Source organism: Schistocerca gregaria, chromosome 2, assembly GCF_023897955.1.
Source record: "Schistocerca gregaria isolate iqSchGreg1 chromosome 2, iqSchGreg1.2, whole genome shotgun sequence".
Taxonomy (NCBI): Eukaryota; Metazoa; Arthropoda; class Insecta; order Orthoptera; family Acrididae; genus Schistocerca; species Schistocerca gregaria.
In genome coordinates, this window is record NC_064921.1 from 382,064,761 (window position 1) to 382,084,296 (window position 19,536).

The following is a 19,536-nucleotide window of genomic DNA, read 5'->3' on the forward strand; positions in this document are numbered from 1 at the left end:
GGGGGTGTAACTGCAAGATGTCGCTGGCCGAAGCAGTTTCCAATGGCGTGATACAATGTCACAAATATGCTCTTAGAAACTCTGCCCAAATCTAAATCGGACACATTAAAATGCACTTTAAGAAAGATATATAGTTCTAAAAAATTACAAAAGATATCTACAAATAAGTGTCTGTCACATACGCAATACAATAAAGTTAATCGAGTGTAGCATGTCAAAGAATGATAAACTCACAGGCACAGCGTACACGCAAGAACAGCTCTAAGAAAGGGCCAAGTCATAATGCAAACGGATGGAATCAGAAATAAAGTTAACAAAAGCTCTAAAGCGTAAACGAAGGTATAGTAATAATAGGTCATTTAAAATATAAAAGCTAGTTCCTGTTAGCTACCTGTGACGTAAGCAGTACACAATAAACAGAACTGAAAGCAGCAATCGAAACACGATCGAAAGAGTGTGGGCATAGCACGCTCGCAGAGTCCAAGACATGGAAACGTGGGTGGTACAGAGCCTGGAAGAGATGGCAAGACAGGAAGGAGGAAGGTCAAACTTTAATGACCCATCGATAGTGAGGTCGTCAGAGACGTAGCCTACGCCCAGACTCTGATTACGAAAGGATGGGGAAGGAAATGATCAGTACTCTTTCAAAAGAGCCATCCTCTCATTAGCCTGAAGCGATGTAGAGAAATCACGGAAAACCTGAATATGGATGGCCGGGCGCAGACTTGAACCGTCGTCCTCGCGAATGCGAGTCCACTTTGCTAACCATTGGGCCATCTCGCGCCGTCTTGAGATGGCGTTAACATCATAGAAATGTGATTTGGTCGGTGAACTTGCTACAATTATGTAAGTTGAATTTCAACTCGATCTTTGTACAGTTTTGTTTACACTGATGTATTGGGTGGTTATAGTTACACTTTCCCTGTTTAACACGTCGTAACACAGAAACTAATTACCGTATGATTACAAAACTTGGTAGCATTAATGTCCAGAGTAGGGGGTGCATGATTGCCATGCGTCACAGCGCCACCGTCCAGTTGCAACTATGGTCACCAGGTGCCCCGCGATCAGTTCATAGTCTCACACACCTGACCAGTCGCCGTGCGCTTGTTGAAGTGTATACGTGAACTTGGACAAAAGGAGCAGGTCATTGTTAGTGAAGATCTATTATCAAAACAACAGTATTGCTGCAGCTGCACTTTGAAAACATCGCCGGATGAAAGGATTACGGAAGGGTCCTCTCCCTCCACCTGCCGTGCGGAGCATGATGAAGAAGTTCGAATCGACTGGAGAACTGGATGTCGCTCCGAGAAGAAGCCGACGACCGGATGCACCCTAGCTGGCTGGTGAAATGGCAGATAACGCTGCGCGCAATTCTCGACCGTCAGGCAGTGTGCGTTCTGTATGTACAGAAGGTGCTTCGAACCATTCTCAAATGGTATCTGTACAGGATCCATATCGTACAGCAGCTTGCACCACAGGATGCACAACGACGAGTTGATTTCGTTCTTCACTTTCTCGCAAGGACTGAAGTTGACGAGGGCTGTCCCTGGACCATCCCACTGACAGGTGAAGCTCATTTTCTCTGACTGGTTATGGGGAACGTGTCACCGGTGGCTTCACGGCTATGTTCATCATTGGCCCATTATTTCTTGAACCGGCTGGCACTCAAGCACCAAAGACGTGCGTTGTCACTGGCCAGCGTTACTGCGATATGCTTCGCCAGCATGTGATACCTGTCCTACAAGAGAGAGACGCATTGAACTCAATAGTTTTCGTGAAGATGGGGGCCCCACCGCACATCGATCGTGAAGTTCATCTACTTCTCGGAAACACATTTGGAAATGATCGAATTACCAGCCGATCGTTTCCAAAAGCTTGGCCAACATGATCACCTGATCTCAGTACCTGTGGTTTATGGCTGCGGGGCTTCCTGAAGGCCAGGGTTTACCAGGGGAACATTCATACATGTACTGATCCGAAGCGCAGCATAACAAGATAAATAGCCTCCATATCTACGGACATGTTTCGTTCTGCTACGTAGAATGTAATCCTGCCCTTTCAGACTTTTCTGGACACTGACGATCGCTATATTGAGTCCCTTTTGTAGCGATAATGGAGCCGGTATGTGATGGTACGATGTTACGTTGCAGTACATTGAAAGCTTTTCAGTTGAATTCTGCATTATTTCTCTTCCCCATGTCCTTGACTGTATTGCTACCAAGTTTAGTACTCCTACGGTAATTAGTTTCCGTGTTATAACGTGTTAAATAGAAAAAGTTTAATTATAACGGTCCGGTGCAATTTGGCGTATTGTATAGGTGGGGATCAAAAGGAAAAAATTAATGCTACTTCGCCGTTAAATTATTCGTTTTGGATAGTTTACAGCTAACCAAAATATTGCTCCAGAGTTACTGACGGGGTGTAAGAAAGCTCATTCATTTTCAACGTTGTAGAAAATGCCTACTGAACTTAAGCGTAGACGTATTTGTCTTGAAGACGATGATATTACAGGCGACCGTAATGGTGTAATCACAGAATGGTGACGAAAAGCATCACGTGGTGTCAGATGAAGTAAAGCTGTACCAGATACCTGTCGCCTTGAGCGCATCAGGAGAAAGAACGCCTTACACTGACAAGAAGTACTGTTAGAAACTTTTCTAGAAGATAGGTGCCCCGTTTGTTAAAAAAAATGGTTCAAATGGCTCTGAGCACTATGGGACTCAACTGCTGTGGTTATTAGTCCCCTAGAACTTAGAACTACTTATACCTAATTAACCTAAGGACATCACACACATCCATGCCCGAGGCAGGATTCGAACCTGCGACCGTAGCAGTCGCGCGGTTCCGGACTGAAGCGCCTAGAACCGCGAGACCACCGCGGCCGGCTCCGTTTGTTCACTGTCGACCAAACGCAAATGGGAAAATGCGTTTTTTCTACCGCTTAGCAGCAAATAATTGATTTTGTTCACTTACTTATAACGGCTGATGAGATAGGGGTCGATCATTTCACGTCGCAAACAAAATATTGATCGAAGTAGTGGGTGGAAACACGGAGGCCGTTCACATACAAAGACGAAGTCAATCCCTCCTGTCAGAATCATGGCGACTATTTTCTAGGAATCCACCATCTTGTAAATTTGTAGAGTATTAAATCATAACTGGCAAATATTATACAAGCGTTCCGCCTTATGTGGATTAAAAAATAATGGAAAGGAATCTCAGACTGCTAAAGAGGAAATCCTTTGGTAAGAACAGTGAGCTTTGTCACAAAGATTCTTTTTCAGTGGAAAACAGACATATCTGAAATGTAAACTGTTCACTTATCCACACTATTCACCAGTCTTAGGCTGTGTTTCTGTTTCACCTGTTCCCCCCTACAATGAAATTTGTGGCCGGAAAACGTTTATGGTCCAAGGAAGGTTTTATTACTGTTAGCCAGAGTTATTTCTAGCACGATACATACCTTTCAGAGACACTATTTACAATTTCTTATGGTTTCAATAACAACACTAATGCCATGTATTCTATATTATATATTATGAAAGTCGATAATATACCCTACTGTCCATATGCTGCCCACATAATACACATTTTCTCCACCTCTCACTGTTCATCAGCTTAATTGGACTTTTATATAGGAAAGCAATAAACAACGCTAGGGCTGTAGAAAGTTTATTAAAACCACGACCGCTTTCACACCAGTATAGGCGCATCCTCAAGCGATCTAATGAGGGATTGCAAAGGAAATATTTTTCCATTTTTTCCAAGGTTTCTTTTTACACTGGCTTAGTGGGTACTATTACATGGAGTAGAGTAGACCTTCACATTAGGTACTTACATAATCGTGTCTACATCATTTTTAACGCTCTTCTTCAAGCCTCCTCCCGTCCTTTACGTCATCGATAAAACGAAGACGCACTAGAATCGTTTGTCAAATAGATAAAATTGGATGTCCTTAAAACAAAATAAGACGAGTATTAGGTGCGGTTAGAGTAAAATAAGCCATTCAAAGCGTGCGAAATTGTATATAAGCACCTCCACCTGATATTATGGTGTGTTTCTTATTGGTGCTCATGTACAATTTCGCACGCTTTTAAGAGCTTCTTTTACTCTCTCTCCGCCAAAACATTCAGTTTATTCTGTTTTAAAGACACAACATTTTATCTAATTGAGAAATGCTTCTTACTGATTTTAATTTTGTCAGTGATGTGGAGAACGGGGACAGGCTTCAAGAAAAGCGTTAAGCAATGTTGTAGACACAATTACGTAAATACCCAATGTGCGAGATTATTCTGCTTCATGTAACTGTATCTACTAAGCCTGTGTAAAAAGAAAAATCGTAAAAAAAGACTTGCAAAATACTTCCTATTTAATCCCTGTTTAAATCATTTCAGGTTGCGCCTAAATTGGAGTGAAACCAGTCGTGGTTTTAATAAACTTTCTACAGCCAAATAAGAGAGTTCGTTACCTTCATATAAAAATGCGGACATTTGGCTGCGGTTGCCCCCAATTCTAGATAATACGTAACTGGACGTGTGACATAATCTACGTGTCAACAGCGCACTCCCAGATCACAGCGTACTGCGACACTGGAGAGATGGCTCATGACGTCATGAAACGGCCTACGTTTCCATAAGAGCAAAGCGGTTAACGTTTAGCGTTCAAACTAAAAATTGCAATCATATTCTAATCAAACACACTGGGACCTGATACTTTTCTGCAGATGTTTTATAATGACGATAATACAATACATTTACAATGATAAACGAGTAGTTATCCACAGGTGCAAACAGTTCAACTTAATTAAATTCATCTAAATTCATATAAATTATTAATATTTTAGAAAACACGCTGCGAGTGTTGTTCCCCGCTGTATGAGAGAGTTATAATCTGTCATTAATTAATAAACGCTGAAAACAATAAAAAATATTACGTAATTAGTTAGGTTGGTATCCGGTATTGAAAACTAAGTACCAGGACAGCATATAGTAATCGGTAAGGTAGGGCCTCGAAAAGAATGGCTGCTAGGCGTTGGTTAGCAGGGATACAGCCTGTCCCTCCTCAGCCTTCACTACGCGATCCCGACTGGTCTTAGGGCGATTCAGTGCACTGAAAAGGTGCGACGATGTCATTCATTTAAGTCACTCGCGCCTCTCCAGCTAAGGGCAAGTCACAGTGTACGATGTACTGAATCTAACTGATGAAAGGAGAAAATATAAATCTTTAGTCGATGGAGCAGATAAAATGGAACCCAAATGCCTAAGAAATCAAATTTACAGGACGATCAAAATGGCAAAGAGCGAATCGCTCGAAAAAAAATGCAAGCATGTAGAAGCATGCATAACCAGAGGAGTCACAGGCACCACCTACAGAAAAATTAGAGAGACCTTTCGAGAAAAGAGGAGCGACTGTGTAAACATACCTCAGATGGGAATCCAGTACTAACAAGGAACGCCTGAGAGAAACGTTGCAGAAGGCGAATGATATCTAAGGTAATCGACGCACGACGTATTTTCTACCACGAAACCACACTATTGGCTGTTAATTACAACAGGGAAGGACTACAGCTATCTGATCAATGGCGATACGGCTTGAGGCTATGGAGCGCAGTTGAACTGCTTAGTCGACGAGTAACTCACGACAACGCCACAGTGCTGGTGGTATTAACCCAAAGTAGAGCAACGGCAACGATAAACAAAGCGAACTTTGCATTGTGTCTACAACAACATTTCGTCAGAAAGGGACCCAAGCAATTTCGCAGTCTTAGAAAGAAGTGGCAAGTGAAATATTATCATTTCTGAAATATGAGTTGATGTAATGTGTGGTGTCGTATGTGCCCGACTTTGCGGACAGTTTACATGGGGAGTACAATGATCACGATGCATGCTTAACAAGTGAAAGTGATATTGAAACAGGTGTTGAGTCATGTAGTTCATATCCTTGTCTGACAGATCCCTTCTGCAGTGAAAATCAGCGACGGACTCTCTCTGTCCGAGGAGCGGGTATTAAACATAATTACTTGCATGGGAGATCATCCGCAGCACTGCAAAAAAATAAAACAATTATGAACAGATTTAAAGTCCTCAGCAGTACAATTTACAGGATGTGATTAAATGAAACAACAGGTTAATGTTACCAGTTACTGTTTGTTTATCTCCACGACGCGTTTCGATGGTTTAAATCTCCATCATCTGGTGGATTTACATTTGTTAGTATGACATTTGTGTGTGTGTGTTGTGTTACGATTTTTTAGAGGAACTTGTGGCACTGCCTAGTGGAGAAAACGAAACACTATTTCAGAACATGGTTTAGGGTTTTTTTTTACAAAAAATTCAACGTAATCTAACGGAAAAAAATAATTAAAATAGAGTACCTACAGTGGTCACAGGTTGCTTTCGCTGCCGTAGCACATAAAATGTATACTGTCATACTTTGTAAACAAATATGTCGTCTGGAAACTATTGGGTGCAAGGATCGTATAGCAGGAGAGAAAACATTACCGCAAAGTGCAAACAATATAGATCGTAACAACATTACTACAGAATATTTTTTTTAAGGATTTGGAGGTATTTGTTTTGAGGTGTCGAATACATGCGTTCGAATAAATACTTCAGGTGGTATATAAATCCGGTTTTGACAAGTTAAAATAGCTTAAACTTCATACATATACATTTGATGTGCTACGGCAGCGAAAGGAACCTGTGACCATTGTAGGTACTCTATTTTACTTATTTTATGTTTACCGTTAGATTACGTTTAATTTTTTGTCAAAAGAAACCCTTAACTATGTTCTGAAAAGTGTTTCCTTTCCTCCACTAGACAGTGCCACAAGTTCCTCCAAGAAATCGTAACTCAACACACACACAAATGTCATACTAACAAATGTAAATCCACCTGATGATGGAGGTTTAAACCTTTGAAACTTGTCGTGGAGATAAATAAACAGCGACTAGTAACAGTAAACCTGATGTTTCATTTAATGTCAGTTAACAGTCACGGTAAAGCCTAACCTAAAATGTTCACATTTAAAGTTACAGGATGTGAATGATAATGACCTACGTTATCGACATCAGACTTTGCGCGACACAGATTACAGTGAATTAGAAGGAAGCAATAGATGGTTGCATAACCTCAAACACAGTGCTATTGAAATGGAAGACGCAAGATAACGAAATTTCAAACAAAGCGTCAATTTGACGATGCATGCCGGCAGGAGTGGCCGTGGGGTTCTAGGCGCTACAGTCTGGAACCGAGCGACAGCTAATGTCGCACGTTCGAATTCGGGGTATGGATGTGTGTGATGTCCTTAGGTTAGTTAGGTTTAATTAGTTCTAAGTTCTAGGTGACTGATGACCTCAGAAGTTAAGTCGCATAGTGCTCAGAGCCATTTCAACCATTTTGACGATGCTCAACAAACTGTGGAATCGGCCGGAAAATTTGTAGATGAGACGAACAAGCTTATCCCATCGTTCAGCAATTTGTTTTCAACCCCGACCAATCGGGATTTGAAGAGGAAATGCATTTAAAAGAATTCCTGGAAATTAGAAGTACGAAGAGAGCTGTGTCAAGATCAACTAATAGAAATGCCTTAACGCATTCGTATACAATTATGCCGAATGTTAATCTGGATGGTAAGCTGGCTGGAAAGTTATTTATTGTGCTGCGAGAAGTTGGAGCTGTTCCGCTGCATACGGTTCTTTCTCGTGTGCGTCATCTTCCAAGTGCTGTAAGGAATATTAAAGTCACAGCAAGCAAGAGTGGGAATATGGGTGTAGGAGAACTGCAACTACGTAATGGGCACTGCTTTTGCCCAATAACTTGTCAAAATAATTTGATTTTGCATGATTTCGGCTCTGCGTACAGAAATCATACTGATTTCGAGTAAATTACCCCTCCTGAAAATGATGTGACATTGCAGTTCATACCACTTGGAATCATGGGACAAATTCAGCCTCTGGATATTTTTTTCCTTACCTATAAAACATATTATTGCACTATCTGCAGCCACACCTTAAAGGAGAGACATTTTCAAGGTAAGCTCTATGGCAGACTGTCTTGCTTTTAGTAGAACGAAAAACCAGTCCAAGCCATAAATTTTTGCTTTTTATTCATTCGATATGTAGTTTCAGGCCGAGAGCCATTTTTAAATCATCGTAACATAGTCGAAAATGGCATTATCGAAGAAGTCAAAAATGTGCAATGAACATTTACAGTGTAGTTTTCTGTATGCACTGTAAATGTTCATTGCACATTTTGACGCCTTTGGAAATGCCATTTTGGACTATGTTATGATAATTGGAAATCGTTCTCCACCCGAAATTAGTCATCGGATGAATGAAAAGTAAATATTTGCCACATCGACTGGTTTCTCGTTCTACTGATTAACAGAAGTGATACTGACCCAAGATGACCCAAGATACTCCAGCATGCCGGAAATTCGTGTTTTGCATTCCTCTGCATGCCACCGCATTCCATCAGTTCTCACCACCCCCTTACACCAAAATGATTTTATATGCATTCTTTAAGAGCGGGTGCCCAGCTAAGCGTCCAAGGTGCGAACCCTTGTGATCACTGTGGCGCTCCATTTTTCATTCGCTGTTCATGGTGCTAGTTAATGGTTTGTTTTGGACATTTCTTGAATGTCTCCGATGTCCATTTCGTGAAGTGTAATACCTACATCTCATATAAGGTTGATCTCTGTATCTCCCGTACAGTCATTTTCTATAGTCGTCCTGATGCACATGGTGAATCATTAGCAGTTAATATTTTTCCTGTCATAATTGTTAACACACTTTCAAATCAGCCTCACTAAATATTAAACTTGCAACCTCGCACTCAAGGGGTTCCTTGTAAGCAATAAGGAAACATGGAAAGGTGACTGGAATATATAGAAGTGCTACTCAAGGACAAAAAACTTGAAGGTAATGTCACAGACAGGGAAGACGAAGTAGATGAAAGTGAGTTGGGAGATGTGATTTTGCGAAAAGAATTTGACAGAGCGCTGAGAGACTTAAGTCAAAACTAGGGCCATGGAATAGGCAACATCTTCTCAGAATTGTTGAGCCAGACATAACAAAACTATTCTACCTAGTGTGCAAGCTGTAGAGGACACGTGAAATACGTTCAGACGTAAAGAATAGTGAAATAATTCCAATTCCAAAGGAGGTTATTCGCTGGAAGTATGAATATTACCCAGCTATCAGTTAAACAAGTCATGGTTGGATAATACTGACATGAATTGTGTACAGGAGAATGGAAAAATCTGGCAGAAGTCAAACTTACGTAAAAGATAAGTTTGGGTTCCAAAGAAATGTTGAAACATGCCTACGAAACCTATGGTAAGGCAGATCTACAGTTATGTCATTTACACATTTACAGAAATCTGTTGACAGTGTAAACTGGCACACACTCCTTATAATTCTAAATGTAGCAGGAATAATGTACAGGAAACGAAAGGTTACCAATAACTTCTACCGAAACCAGACTGCAATTGCGAGTCGATGGAGATGAGAGAGAAAGAGGGGTTCAGAAGGGATGCGAGAGGGTTGTCGCCTAACGCCAGTATTATTCAAGCTGTACGTTGACTAAGCTGTAGAGAAAACAATGACGAAATTAGGAGAGAGAATTGAAGTTCAGGGAGAAGAAATAAAACCTTACAGGGATGCCAATGACGTCGTAATTCTGCCAGAGACAGCAAAGAATTAGGAAGAAGAGAGTGTATAAGATAAGCACATAATCCAAACAAGCAAAGGGAATGTAGACGAATTAAATCAATTGATGGTGAAGGAATTAGATCAGGAAATGGGACAGTAAAAGTAGTAGATGAGTTTTGCTATTTAGACAGCAAAATAACGGATGATGTCTGAAGTGGAGAGGACTTACAATGTCGACTGACTATAGCGGGAAAGGGGTTTCTGAGAAAGAAAAGTTAGTTAACATCTAATTTAAATTTAAGGGTTAAGGCGTCTTTTCTGAATGTATTTGTCACGAATGAAGACTTGTATGTAAGTGAAACTTAACGTTAAACAGTTTCGACAAGAAGAGAATGAAATGTTTTGAAGCGTGATGCTATAAAAGAAAGTATTAGCTGGGCGGATCGAGTAACTAATGAGCAGGAAATGGAAAAAGCGATTCATACCACAGCTTGAGTAATTGAAGGGATCAGTTGGTAGGACGTAACCTGAGGCATGAAGGAGTCGTCGATACGGTTAACAGAGGGAAATTTGGGGGAGAGGGGGGGGGGGGGTTAATAATTGGAGAGAGAGACCAAATGATTAATACAGTAAGCAGGTTGAAATAGATGTGTGTTACAGCTGTTATTCGGACATAAAGAGGCTTGTACAGGATAGAATAGCGTGGAGAGCTCCATCAAACCGGTCGTCGGATTGCAGACCATATCATCAACAATGTTTACAGTTTGAAGTATTGGGCTTTGTCATCTAAAAGGAGTATGTGAATCCTCACCTAACGAACCGTGAATTTGGGCAACTAGTTCGAGGTCCGTAACTCCCGACATGTACGGGACGTGATTGTAGCGACCTTCAGCCACCAGCCGCCATGGTTCCTCTGTGAGAAAGGCTGCTTCGTGATCCGGTTCGACACTGGGAGCCCATACGCATGTAAATAAACTCAGGCTGTCCTGTCATTGAGGAAAGATAAATTATTTTCATGTCCATACTATTTCAAAGTAAATTTAACACGTTACACAAAAAATTTAACAACAGAGGTATTATAAAGAGGTTAAGCAACATTATAAAACAAATTATGTTCCAAAATTCTTGACTTCAAGGCGTCACATGTCAAAAATTATGTGCAACGTGCAACTCATTACATGAAATACTTCTATAAATGAGACACTTCTACTGCTGTAAAGTTATTCACTGCTTTTAATTAACATTTTTATATGCGAACATGACATCTTCTAAATTAGCATTGAGTTATTAATAGCATCACATTTTTATAATCGGTACTACTATGTTTAATAACGTTTGTATATTACTTCACTTGTGTTCTATCTGAAATGTTGATTGCAGCGAGTCCTGCAGAAAGGATTTGCTGGAATGTGTATGATAGGAGCTGTGCTTTCAGTTCTCAAAGTTGAAATAAATCAATAAAGAAATGAACGAAATGGTACAGGAGATCATTTCCCTCTGCTTGATATATCAATGTTATACTGCACGCCCGACCCCACACTTCAAGACTTCCAGCTGGCCTCATTTAGACGTCCCACTTGTATGCAGTAGAATAATGGTTGGGCTCTATCGTCACGTTCTGTGAGGTCACTTACGTGTCACGCCAAATCAGCTCTTTGTATATTACGTCCAAGCTACCATTTCCGTTGCAGATCTCCTGGAAAGTGGGAGACAGATGTTCCTCAGGGAACACTCAAGGTCATCTCCTTATCTATGGGGTCAATGTCCACCAGGGTCAATGTTATGAGGCAGTTTTCCTCCTTGCGTTCGAGGTGATGGTTCAATGTCCTTTCTGAGAAATTGTCTATTGTTCCCTACAAGTCATCCACTTTGCTTCATTGTTCGTGTAATTGATGTATCATAATTTATTTTCTAATTTTTGTACGTAATGATAAATCACTTTTCACCATTATTAATGACCTGTCACTTTCACCACGATTATAAAGGATCGCCATTATTGATAACCCAATATAATGATTCATCACTCAAAAATAATTTTCCCCAACAGTCCAAAAATTTCCATCATGCTCTGGGTCTTACTAACCATCAGACTGACTAATAACATGTTCTGTTTACAATAAAGTGAAGTCAGTTCTTCGAATATTACAGGGTGTTTCAAAAATGACCGGTATATTTGAAACGGCAATAAAAACTAAACGAGCAGCAATAGAAATACACCGTTTGTCGCAATATGCTTGGGACAATAGTAAATTTTCAGGCAGACAAACTTTCGAAATTACAGTAGTTACAATTTTCAACAACAGATGGCGCTGCAAGTGATGTGAAAGATATAGGTAGAAGACAACGCAGTCTGTGGGTGCGCCATTCTGTACGTCGTCTTTCTGCTGTAAGCGTGTGCTGTTCACAACGTGCAAGTGTGCTGTGGACAACATGGTTTATTCCTTAGAACAGAGGATTTTTCTGGTGTTGGAATTCCACCGTCTAGAACATAGTGTTGTTGCAACAAGACGAAGTTTTCAACGGAGGTTTAATGTAACCAAAGGACCGAAAAGCGATACAATAAAGGATCTGTTTGAAAAATTTCAACGGACTGGGAACGTGACGGATGAACGTGCTGAAAAGGTAGGGCGACCGCGTACGGCAACCACAGAGGGCAACGCGCAGCTGGTGCAGCAGGTGATCCAACAGCGGCCTCGGGTTTACGTTCGCCGTGTTGCAGCTGCGGTCCCAATGACGCCAACGTCGACGTATCGTCTCATGCTCCAGAGTTTACACCTCTATCCATACAAAATTCAAACGCGGCAGCCCCTCAGCGCCGCTATCATTGCTGCACGAGAGACATTCGCTAACAATATAGAGTACAGGATTGATGACGGCGATATGCATGTGGGCAGCATTTGGTTTACTGACGAAGCTTCTTTTTACCTGGACGGCTTCATCAATAAACAGAACTGGCGCATATGGGGAACCGAAAAGCCACATGTTGCAGTCCCATCGTCCCTGCATCCTCAAATAGTACTGGTCTGGGCCGCCATTTCTTCCAAAGGAATCACTGACCCATTTTTCAGATCCGAAACGATTACTGCATCACGCTATCTGGACATTCTTCGTGAATTTGTGGCGGTACAAACTGCCTTAGACGACACTGCGAACACCTCGTGGTTTATGTAAGATGGTGCCCGGCCACATCGCACGGCCGACGTCTTTAATTTCCTGAATGAATATTTCGATGATCGTGTGATTGCTTTGGGCTATCCGAAACATACAGGAGGCGGCGTGGATTGGCCTCCCTATTCGCCAGACATGAACCCCTGTGACTTCTTTCTGCGGGGACACTTGAAAGACCAGGTGTACCGCCAGAATCCAGAAACAATTGAACAGCTGAAGCTGTACATCTCATCTGCATGTGAAGCCATTCCGCCAGACACGTTGTCAAAAGTTTCGGGTAATTTCATTCAGAGACTACGCCATATTATTGCTACGCATGGTGGATATGTGGAAAATATCGTACTATAGAGTTTCCCAGACCGCAGCGCCATCTGTTGTTGACAATTGTAACTACTGTAATTTCGAAAGTTTGTCTGCCTGAAAATTTACTATTGTCCCAAGCATATTGCAACAAACGGTGTATTTCTATCGGTACTCGTTTAGTTTGTATTGCCGTTTCAAATATACCGGTCATTTTTGAAACACCCTGTATCTGCGTCGAACATTGTTTCCATATACTATGAGTTTTAGTATATAAATACACACACACGAGGGAGAGTTTGTATTCGTATCCTTGGTCACTACAATAGTATGGTGCTGGCAGTATTGGGTGGTGACTGCACATCGTTAGCAGTGTGACAGACTAACTGGAATCATAAGTTTTGTAGTTAGTAATGGTGGGCAGCTTTAATAGGAAGGATTAACTGCTGCTGTACCGATATAGATGGCCTGTCTGTTAGGGAGGTTTCTCTGGCTCGTGATGACTGGGTCTTGTGTGATGACCTTAGGTTAGTTAGGTTTAAGTAGTTCTAAGTTCTAGGAGACTGATGACCATAGATGGTAAGTCCCATAGTGCTCAGAGCCATTTGAACCATTTTTTTCTGTTTGGGAGGGTTAGCTGAAAGGCTGACCCCTCGCGACAGCAGCGCGTGTTGCTGTGTTGCGGCTTGTAGCTGGGAACCATAGAAGGCGCTGGTAGCTGGGAGGACTCCGAGGTTGTAAGCATTAATAGCGAGAGTCCCGGAAGAAATTGTTTGCTTGTTTTTTAAATAAAATGCGTCCTCCTAATCTATTCTTGTCTTAGTGGTAGAGGGAGAAATCTTCAGCAACGTGTTGTGTGTTTATGGCCTGTAAAGTGTCACATGGCTGCAGAAAAATTGCTAATTATAACCGTTATTTTGTAAGTACATAGTAATGTCCTGGTTACAGACTCTTCTTAGGTGACTTTATTGTGTCCAGACCATTGTTTTTAGCACACTTAAGCATCAGATTAGTATAGATCAAATCGATATTAAGTAGTAATTTCTAAGACCAACAGTAGACTGTCATTTCTTTAAACGTAGGATATTCGTATAAATTGTAAGTAAAGCACGACGATATCTGTTACACACTTAGAGTTTCATATTTAAGACTCTGAAAAGTGAATGTTTTGGAAAATCAACTAAATTGTAACAAATAACCCTAAATTGGTGGATAAAAATGGAAGAAGTCGGTGATACTTTGCAGAAATGTCTCTGGGCTTCATAAAAAAATGTAAATGTCGTGTGACTATGGCCTCCCGTCAGGTAGACCGTTCGCCACGTGCAAGTCTTTCGAGTTGACTCCACTCCGGCGACTTGCGCGTCGATGAGGATGAAAATGATGATGATAAGGACAACACAACACCCAGTTCCTAAAAGGAGAAACTCTCCAACGCAGCCGGGAATCGAACCCGGGCCGTTAGGATTGACAGTCTTTCGCGCTGACCACATTTTTTTAAATTTTATATTTTATTTTATTTTATTGATCTCATTTCTTTTATATATTGTTCGTTGACTTTGTTCGGGGCAGACGTCCAATGACACCCGTTTAGGTTCGTTCATCCGTTCACTCAGTTTTTTATAACAGAGAGTAGGTAACCCTCTCACCGAACACGCTGAGCTACTATGCCGGCATCACTCAGCTACAGGGGGCGGACTCAGCGGTTAATAATGAACTGCAAGCAATTGCATTAAAGGATGAGTCACAGGACAGAACACGAGTGAAGTTACTGACTGATGGTTAGTAATGAGCCTTCCACTACGGTGAATACAACACAAGTGGTCAGTCATTATGATGGCTAGTAATCCCAGGAGAATGTTAGGGCTCTTTCTGGGCTGGTAGAGAAAATCATTGTTTTGGGTAATAAATCACTATAATTGCTCTATAAATAATGCCGATAAAGTGACAGGTCATTAATAATGGTGATAAAAGTCATATGACATTAATTACAGTAAATTATGACAGGTCATTAAGGCTAAGAGGCCAACTAGTAGGGACATTGAAGATAAGAAGTACAATTACCTCCGGACATTGACCCCAGAGATAAGGAGGTTATATTGATTTGAGATGATCTTGGCTGTTTCCAGACGAACATTGGTTCCCTACTCCAGAGTCTGTGTAACAAGGCTCTCTTCATCTATCTTGTAACTCCTGCTGTCGCTACAGCTTCACTTACATCGCCATAACGTGAAGGCACCATGCATCCAACAGATGGTTATAAATTTCTGTACCAGCTGCATCACGTTTAAAATTCTTAGGAAAAATTTCCTGCACTTTTTTCTTTCCTTAGGAACTGTAAGGAATCGTACACACTAGTACAACAAACGACAGCCAGTGGATTCAGCCGAAAGTTGGCCGTCAATACACTGACGTTCAGCCTCTCATCCACACCAAACCAAGGGATTGATTCCAAGGGTTTCGGTCGTGTGGAATCGCAGTTGGCTCTAACAACTTGTCGAGGTTGCTCCCCATTTTCATGTTGCTTTATAGTAGCATTTCAGTCACAATTTCACCGCCAGATTTAATGAGGGAAGGAGAGGTTTTAGCAATCGCCGCACGTATAGCATTTATTTTACTGCAAGAAGCCGATCATGAGAAAAAAGAGCAGAAGGAACGAGCCTGGTGGTCGACCTGTCCTTTGCTGGGAAAACATTAAAGTCTAACCCTAAAATTCATTTCGAATATGGGCTATTTCATATTTTTCCCAAATAAAAGCTACAGATTTCTTATTATTGACTTGTGTAGCACCTAAAACTTGCGAAGATGACGACTCTGTTAGGAGAGATGTACCTACAGCAGAAAGACTGAGGTGTTTAGCTACTAAGGATTCAGACGTCAGCTTAATGTACACGTTTAAAATATCAAAACAGCTCATATCTAAGACTGTACGTGAAGTTTGTTCAGGCATCACTCAAAATCTACAAGAATATATTAGAGTAGGTTCACAGAGAACAGATGTCAATAAAGACTCCACTTCCTTTTTCGCATCATGCACGTTACTTCGTAACAACTCACTTATTTCTCTCGCATCGTCTAATGTTTCCAATTTGTTTTATCATCGCAGTCCAGAAGGTCCCACAGACGTTCCCCTTCACGATGTCTGTTATCCACTTCATACTTCAGTGCTTTTAAGCACCATAAATACAGACCCGTTCAACAAGCACAACAAATCGCTACTGTACCGAGAATTATTCGACGTGGCGTTCGCACTGTGAAGGGGTCCCCAGGTCAACTCACCAACAACGCTTTGACATAACCGGCGGCTGTCCGAGCCGCAACCAAGGCCAACCGTTTCGTTGGCTCCGATCTGCCGCCTGTACAAACCAAGTAAATCTCGGCGAACGAAGCATTTGGTCCGTTCGTCTTCAGTTGCCTAGTTTGTACGTGGCTTAACGTAGTGCAATGCAACATAGTTACAACGAAAGGTAAAAGTAATCACACTGCACTATATACTCTGAACGGGAGTGGGTATCGATAGTCTGATACACAATTCCTTAGTGCCTGCACCGATCACACAGAGGCGTAATGGGGAATGTAATTTCTCAGAAGGATAAGTTTTGATAAGTATGTAATGATATCAAAACACTAAAAAAGCGGGAAACGTATCTTGCGACTAGTGTTCGTAATTCTATTCATATGCCGGCTAGCTCTGGGAGCAAATGTCGTTTGCTGCAGACGCAGTAGCTGAAAAACCTCACAGTGAGTCAGTGACGTGTTAGAAGGAAAAACTACAATCGGAAGGACGCTATTCGTAGTGTGCTTCATAAGAAAAAGTAAACTTTTCACCTGCTGGCGGTATGACTATTAGAATTTAACAGTCTGTACAACAAGTGTTCATTTTTTTTTTTTTTTTTTTTTTTTACACAGCTCATGACAGAAATAAGTTTTCATTTTGCGTGTTGGTACTCCAGTCCTTATGGATTTATTTTCCGATTGCCATTTTTTGTTTTGATGTTCATGTTGTGAAGTTGAATCTACGTAATTAAATTTTTGAGCTGTGTTGTGAATGTGAGTAGTCGACTAACTCCACTGTATCATTTAAACATAGTGCACATATTTACAAATACAGAGTATGCGGATGCAGGAGTTGTACGTGTTCTAAAAAAAAAAAACGCTACTGCAGTACGGTTGCCTAACTGCGGAATACCGGATTCTAAAGCGTTTTCACTATAATGTTTGGAACTGGTTCAGAGCCCAGCAAACATCCTCATCTAAAAGTACAGATGAACAGAGGGTGAATGATGTAGACTACATTATTCAGCTGTGAGAACGTAGTCGTTGAACAAGTACACCAAGACTTTCTAGGTGCATCGGAGTGTCACACACAAGAATGTGACGGATATTACTCACGCACAGCTGCTATCGTTATCATTTCAAGCCGATTCAACACCTTCGAAAAGGAGATGAAGGTAGGCGTTGGAATTGTGTCGTTGGCTAATACAAAGTGTCCAGTAATCCCTCTAATACTGCTGACTAATGAAGCAGCTTACACCTCTGTCAGTTCAGTAACAATCGTGATTCAATTCGGTGATCCAATGATCGTGATTCAACTCGGTGTTCCAATGAAACGCCTCACATTCTTGTGGAGACACACTTGCAGAACGCTTCTCTGCAAATGTATGGTGCGGTATGATATGTGACTGGGCCAGTTATGTTACCACATCGTTTTACATGATGATTTAATCTCGACTTTCTTGAAAACAAGTTTCCATCACGGCTGGAAGAGGCTCCTATGGCTGCTAGGATGGATATGTTCTTCAAGCATGACACGGCCCCTGCACATTCCGGTCGCCAGGTGACACCTCATGTACACGTAACATTTCTCGGAAGGTCGATGGGCAGAAATAGTCTCGTTTCTTGGCCACCAAGGTCGCCGAACCAAACCGTTCTAGATTTTTGCCCGTGAGTATGGTTGAAATTGCAAGCCTGCAAAGAACACGTTAACACAAGAGACGAATTGATCTTTTGGAATATGAATGACAATAGCCTCATGTAACAACGCCAAGACGCCCTCAAGAATCAGGGGAACTCGAAAGTGCACTGAAGGCTGATGAATTTTATAGATCAGTCTTCATCTTAATCACTTACCTTTCCTTAACACCTTATGCGAGTATTTGTTTGAACTAAAGTCTAACAGCTGTATTTCTGTATCAAATAAAAACTGAACACTTGTTGTATGGAATGTTTTATTTGAATTAATCTAAAATATTTACTATTCCTGCTGAAACATTCTGTATATGGTTAAGCTACGGGAAATATGGAGACCAAGATAGTATTTTGATACCTTAATCATGTTCCTCCGGTCATTTTCGGACGCTGCTATTTGACCCAGGAAATTATCGTGCAGTATGATCCAATGATTCTTAGAGTAGATCGTCATATAGGACCAAGAGGGAGGCGTCAGAGCATGGATTCCTGTGAAGATGATTGAAGAGTGTGTTCTGCGTGTTAGTAAACACAAAGATTGCCGTGACAGAATTTTACAAACCATAACCTTCGCAGCAGTATCTCGTATTCTTCGAGTAACTGTTTTTGAGTGACTTTTCAAAGAATTTTCTAGAAGTTGTGGCCAACGTCCTGTGCACCCGGAAACATGACTCTACCGTCAAGGATAGCTGTCAAGTAGCACGAGCCGCTCTATTTCGATACTGTTTTGCAAATTAAAGACTTCGTAGCGCCAGACACAGCATGTTCACTGAATTATTGTGGTTGGCACGAACGTGGTTGCACCTACTAACTCAGTCAGCTGTTCCGCTATTTCATACACTCCTGGAAATGGAAAAAAGAACACATTGACACCGGTGTGTCAGACCCACCATACTTGCTCCGGACACTGCGAGAGGACTGTACAAGCAATGATCACACGCACGGCACAGCGGACACACCAGAAACCGCGGTGTTGACCGTCGAATGGCGCTAGCTGCGCAGCATTTGTGCACCGCCGCCGTCAGTATCAGCCAGTTTGCCGTGGCATACAGAGCTCCATCGCAGTCTTTAACACTGGTAGCATGCCGCGACAGCGTGGACGTGAACCGTATGTGCAGTTGACGGACTTAGAGCGAGGGCGTATAGTGAGCATGCGGGAGGCCGGGTGGACGTACCGCCGAATTGCTCAACACGTGGGGCGTGAGGTCTCCACAGTACATCGATGTTGTCGCCAGTGGTCGGCGGAAGGTGTACGTGCCCGTCGACCTGGGACCGGACCGCAGCGACGCACGGATGCACGCCAAGACCGTAGGATCCTACACAGTGCCGTAGGGGACCGCACCGCCACTTCCCAGCAAATTAGGGACACTGTTGCTCCTGGGGTATCGGCGGGGAACATTCGCAACTGTCTCCATGAAGCTGGGCTACGGTCCCGCACACCGCTAGG

General features: G+C 41.9%; 1 protein-coding gene across 1 annotated transcript in view; it reads right to left on the reverse strand.

Annotated features, from left to right (window-relative positions):
- Positions 1 to 19,536, reverse strand: part of LOC126320668 (esterase FE4-like) — a 78,974-nt gene that overhangs the window by 29,591 nt on the left and 29,847 nt on the right. The window contains exon 7 of the mRNA XM_049994086.1: positions 10,468 to 10,642. Coding sequence (XP_049850043.1) covers positions 10,468 to 10,642 — 175 coding nt within the window. The remainder of the gene's footprint in view (positions 1 to 10,467; positions 10,643 to 19,536) is intronic.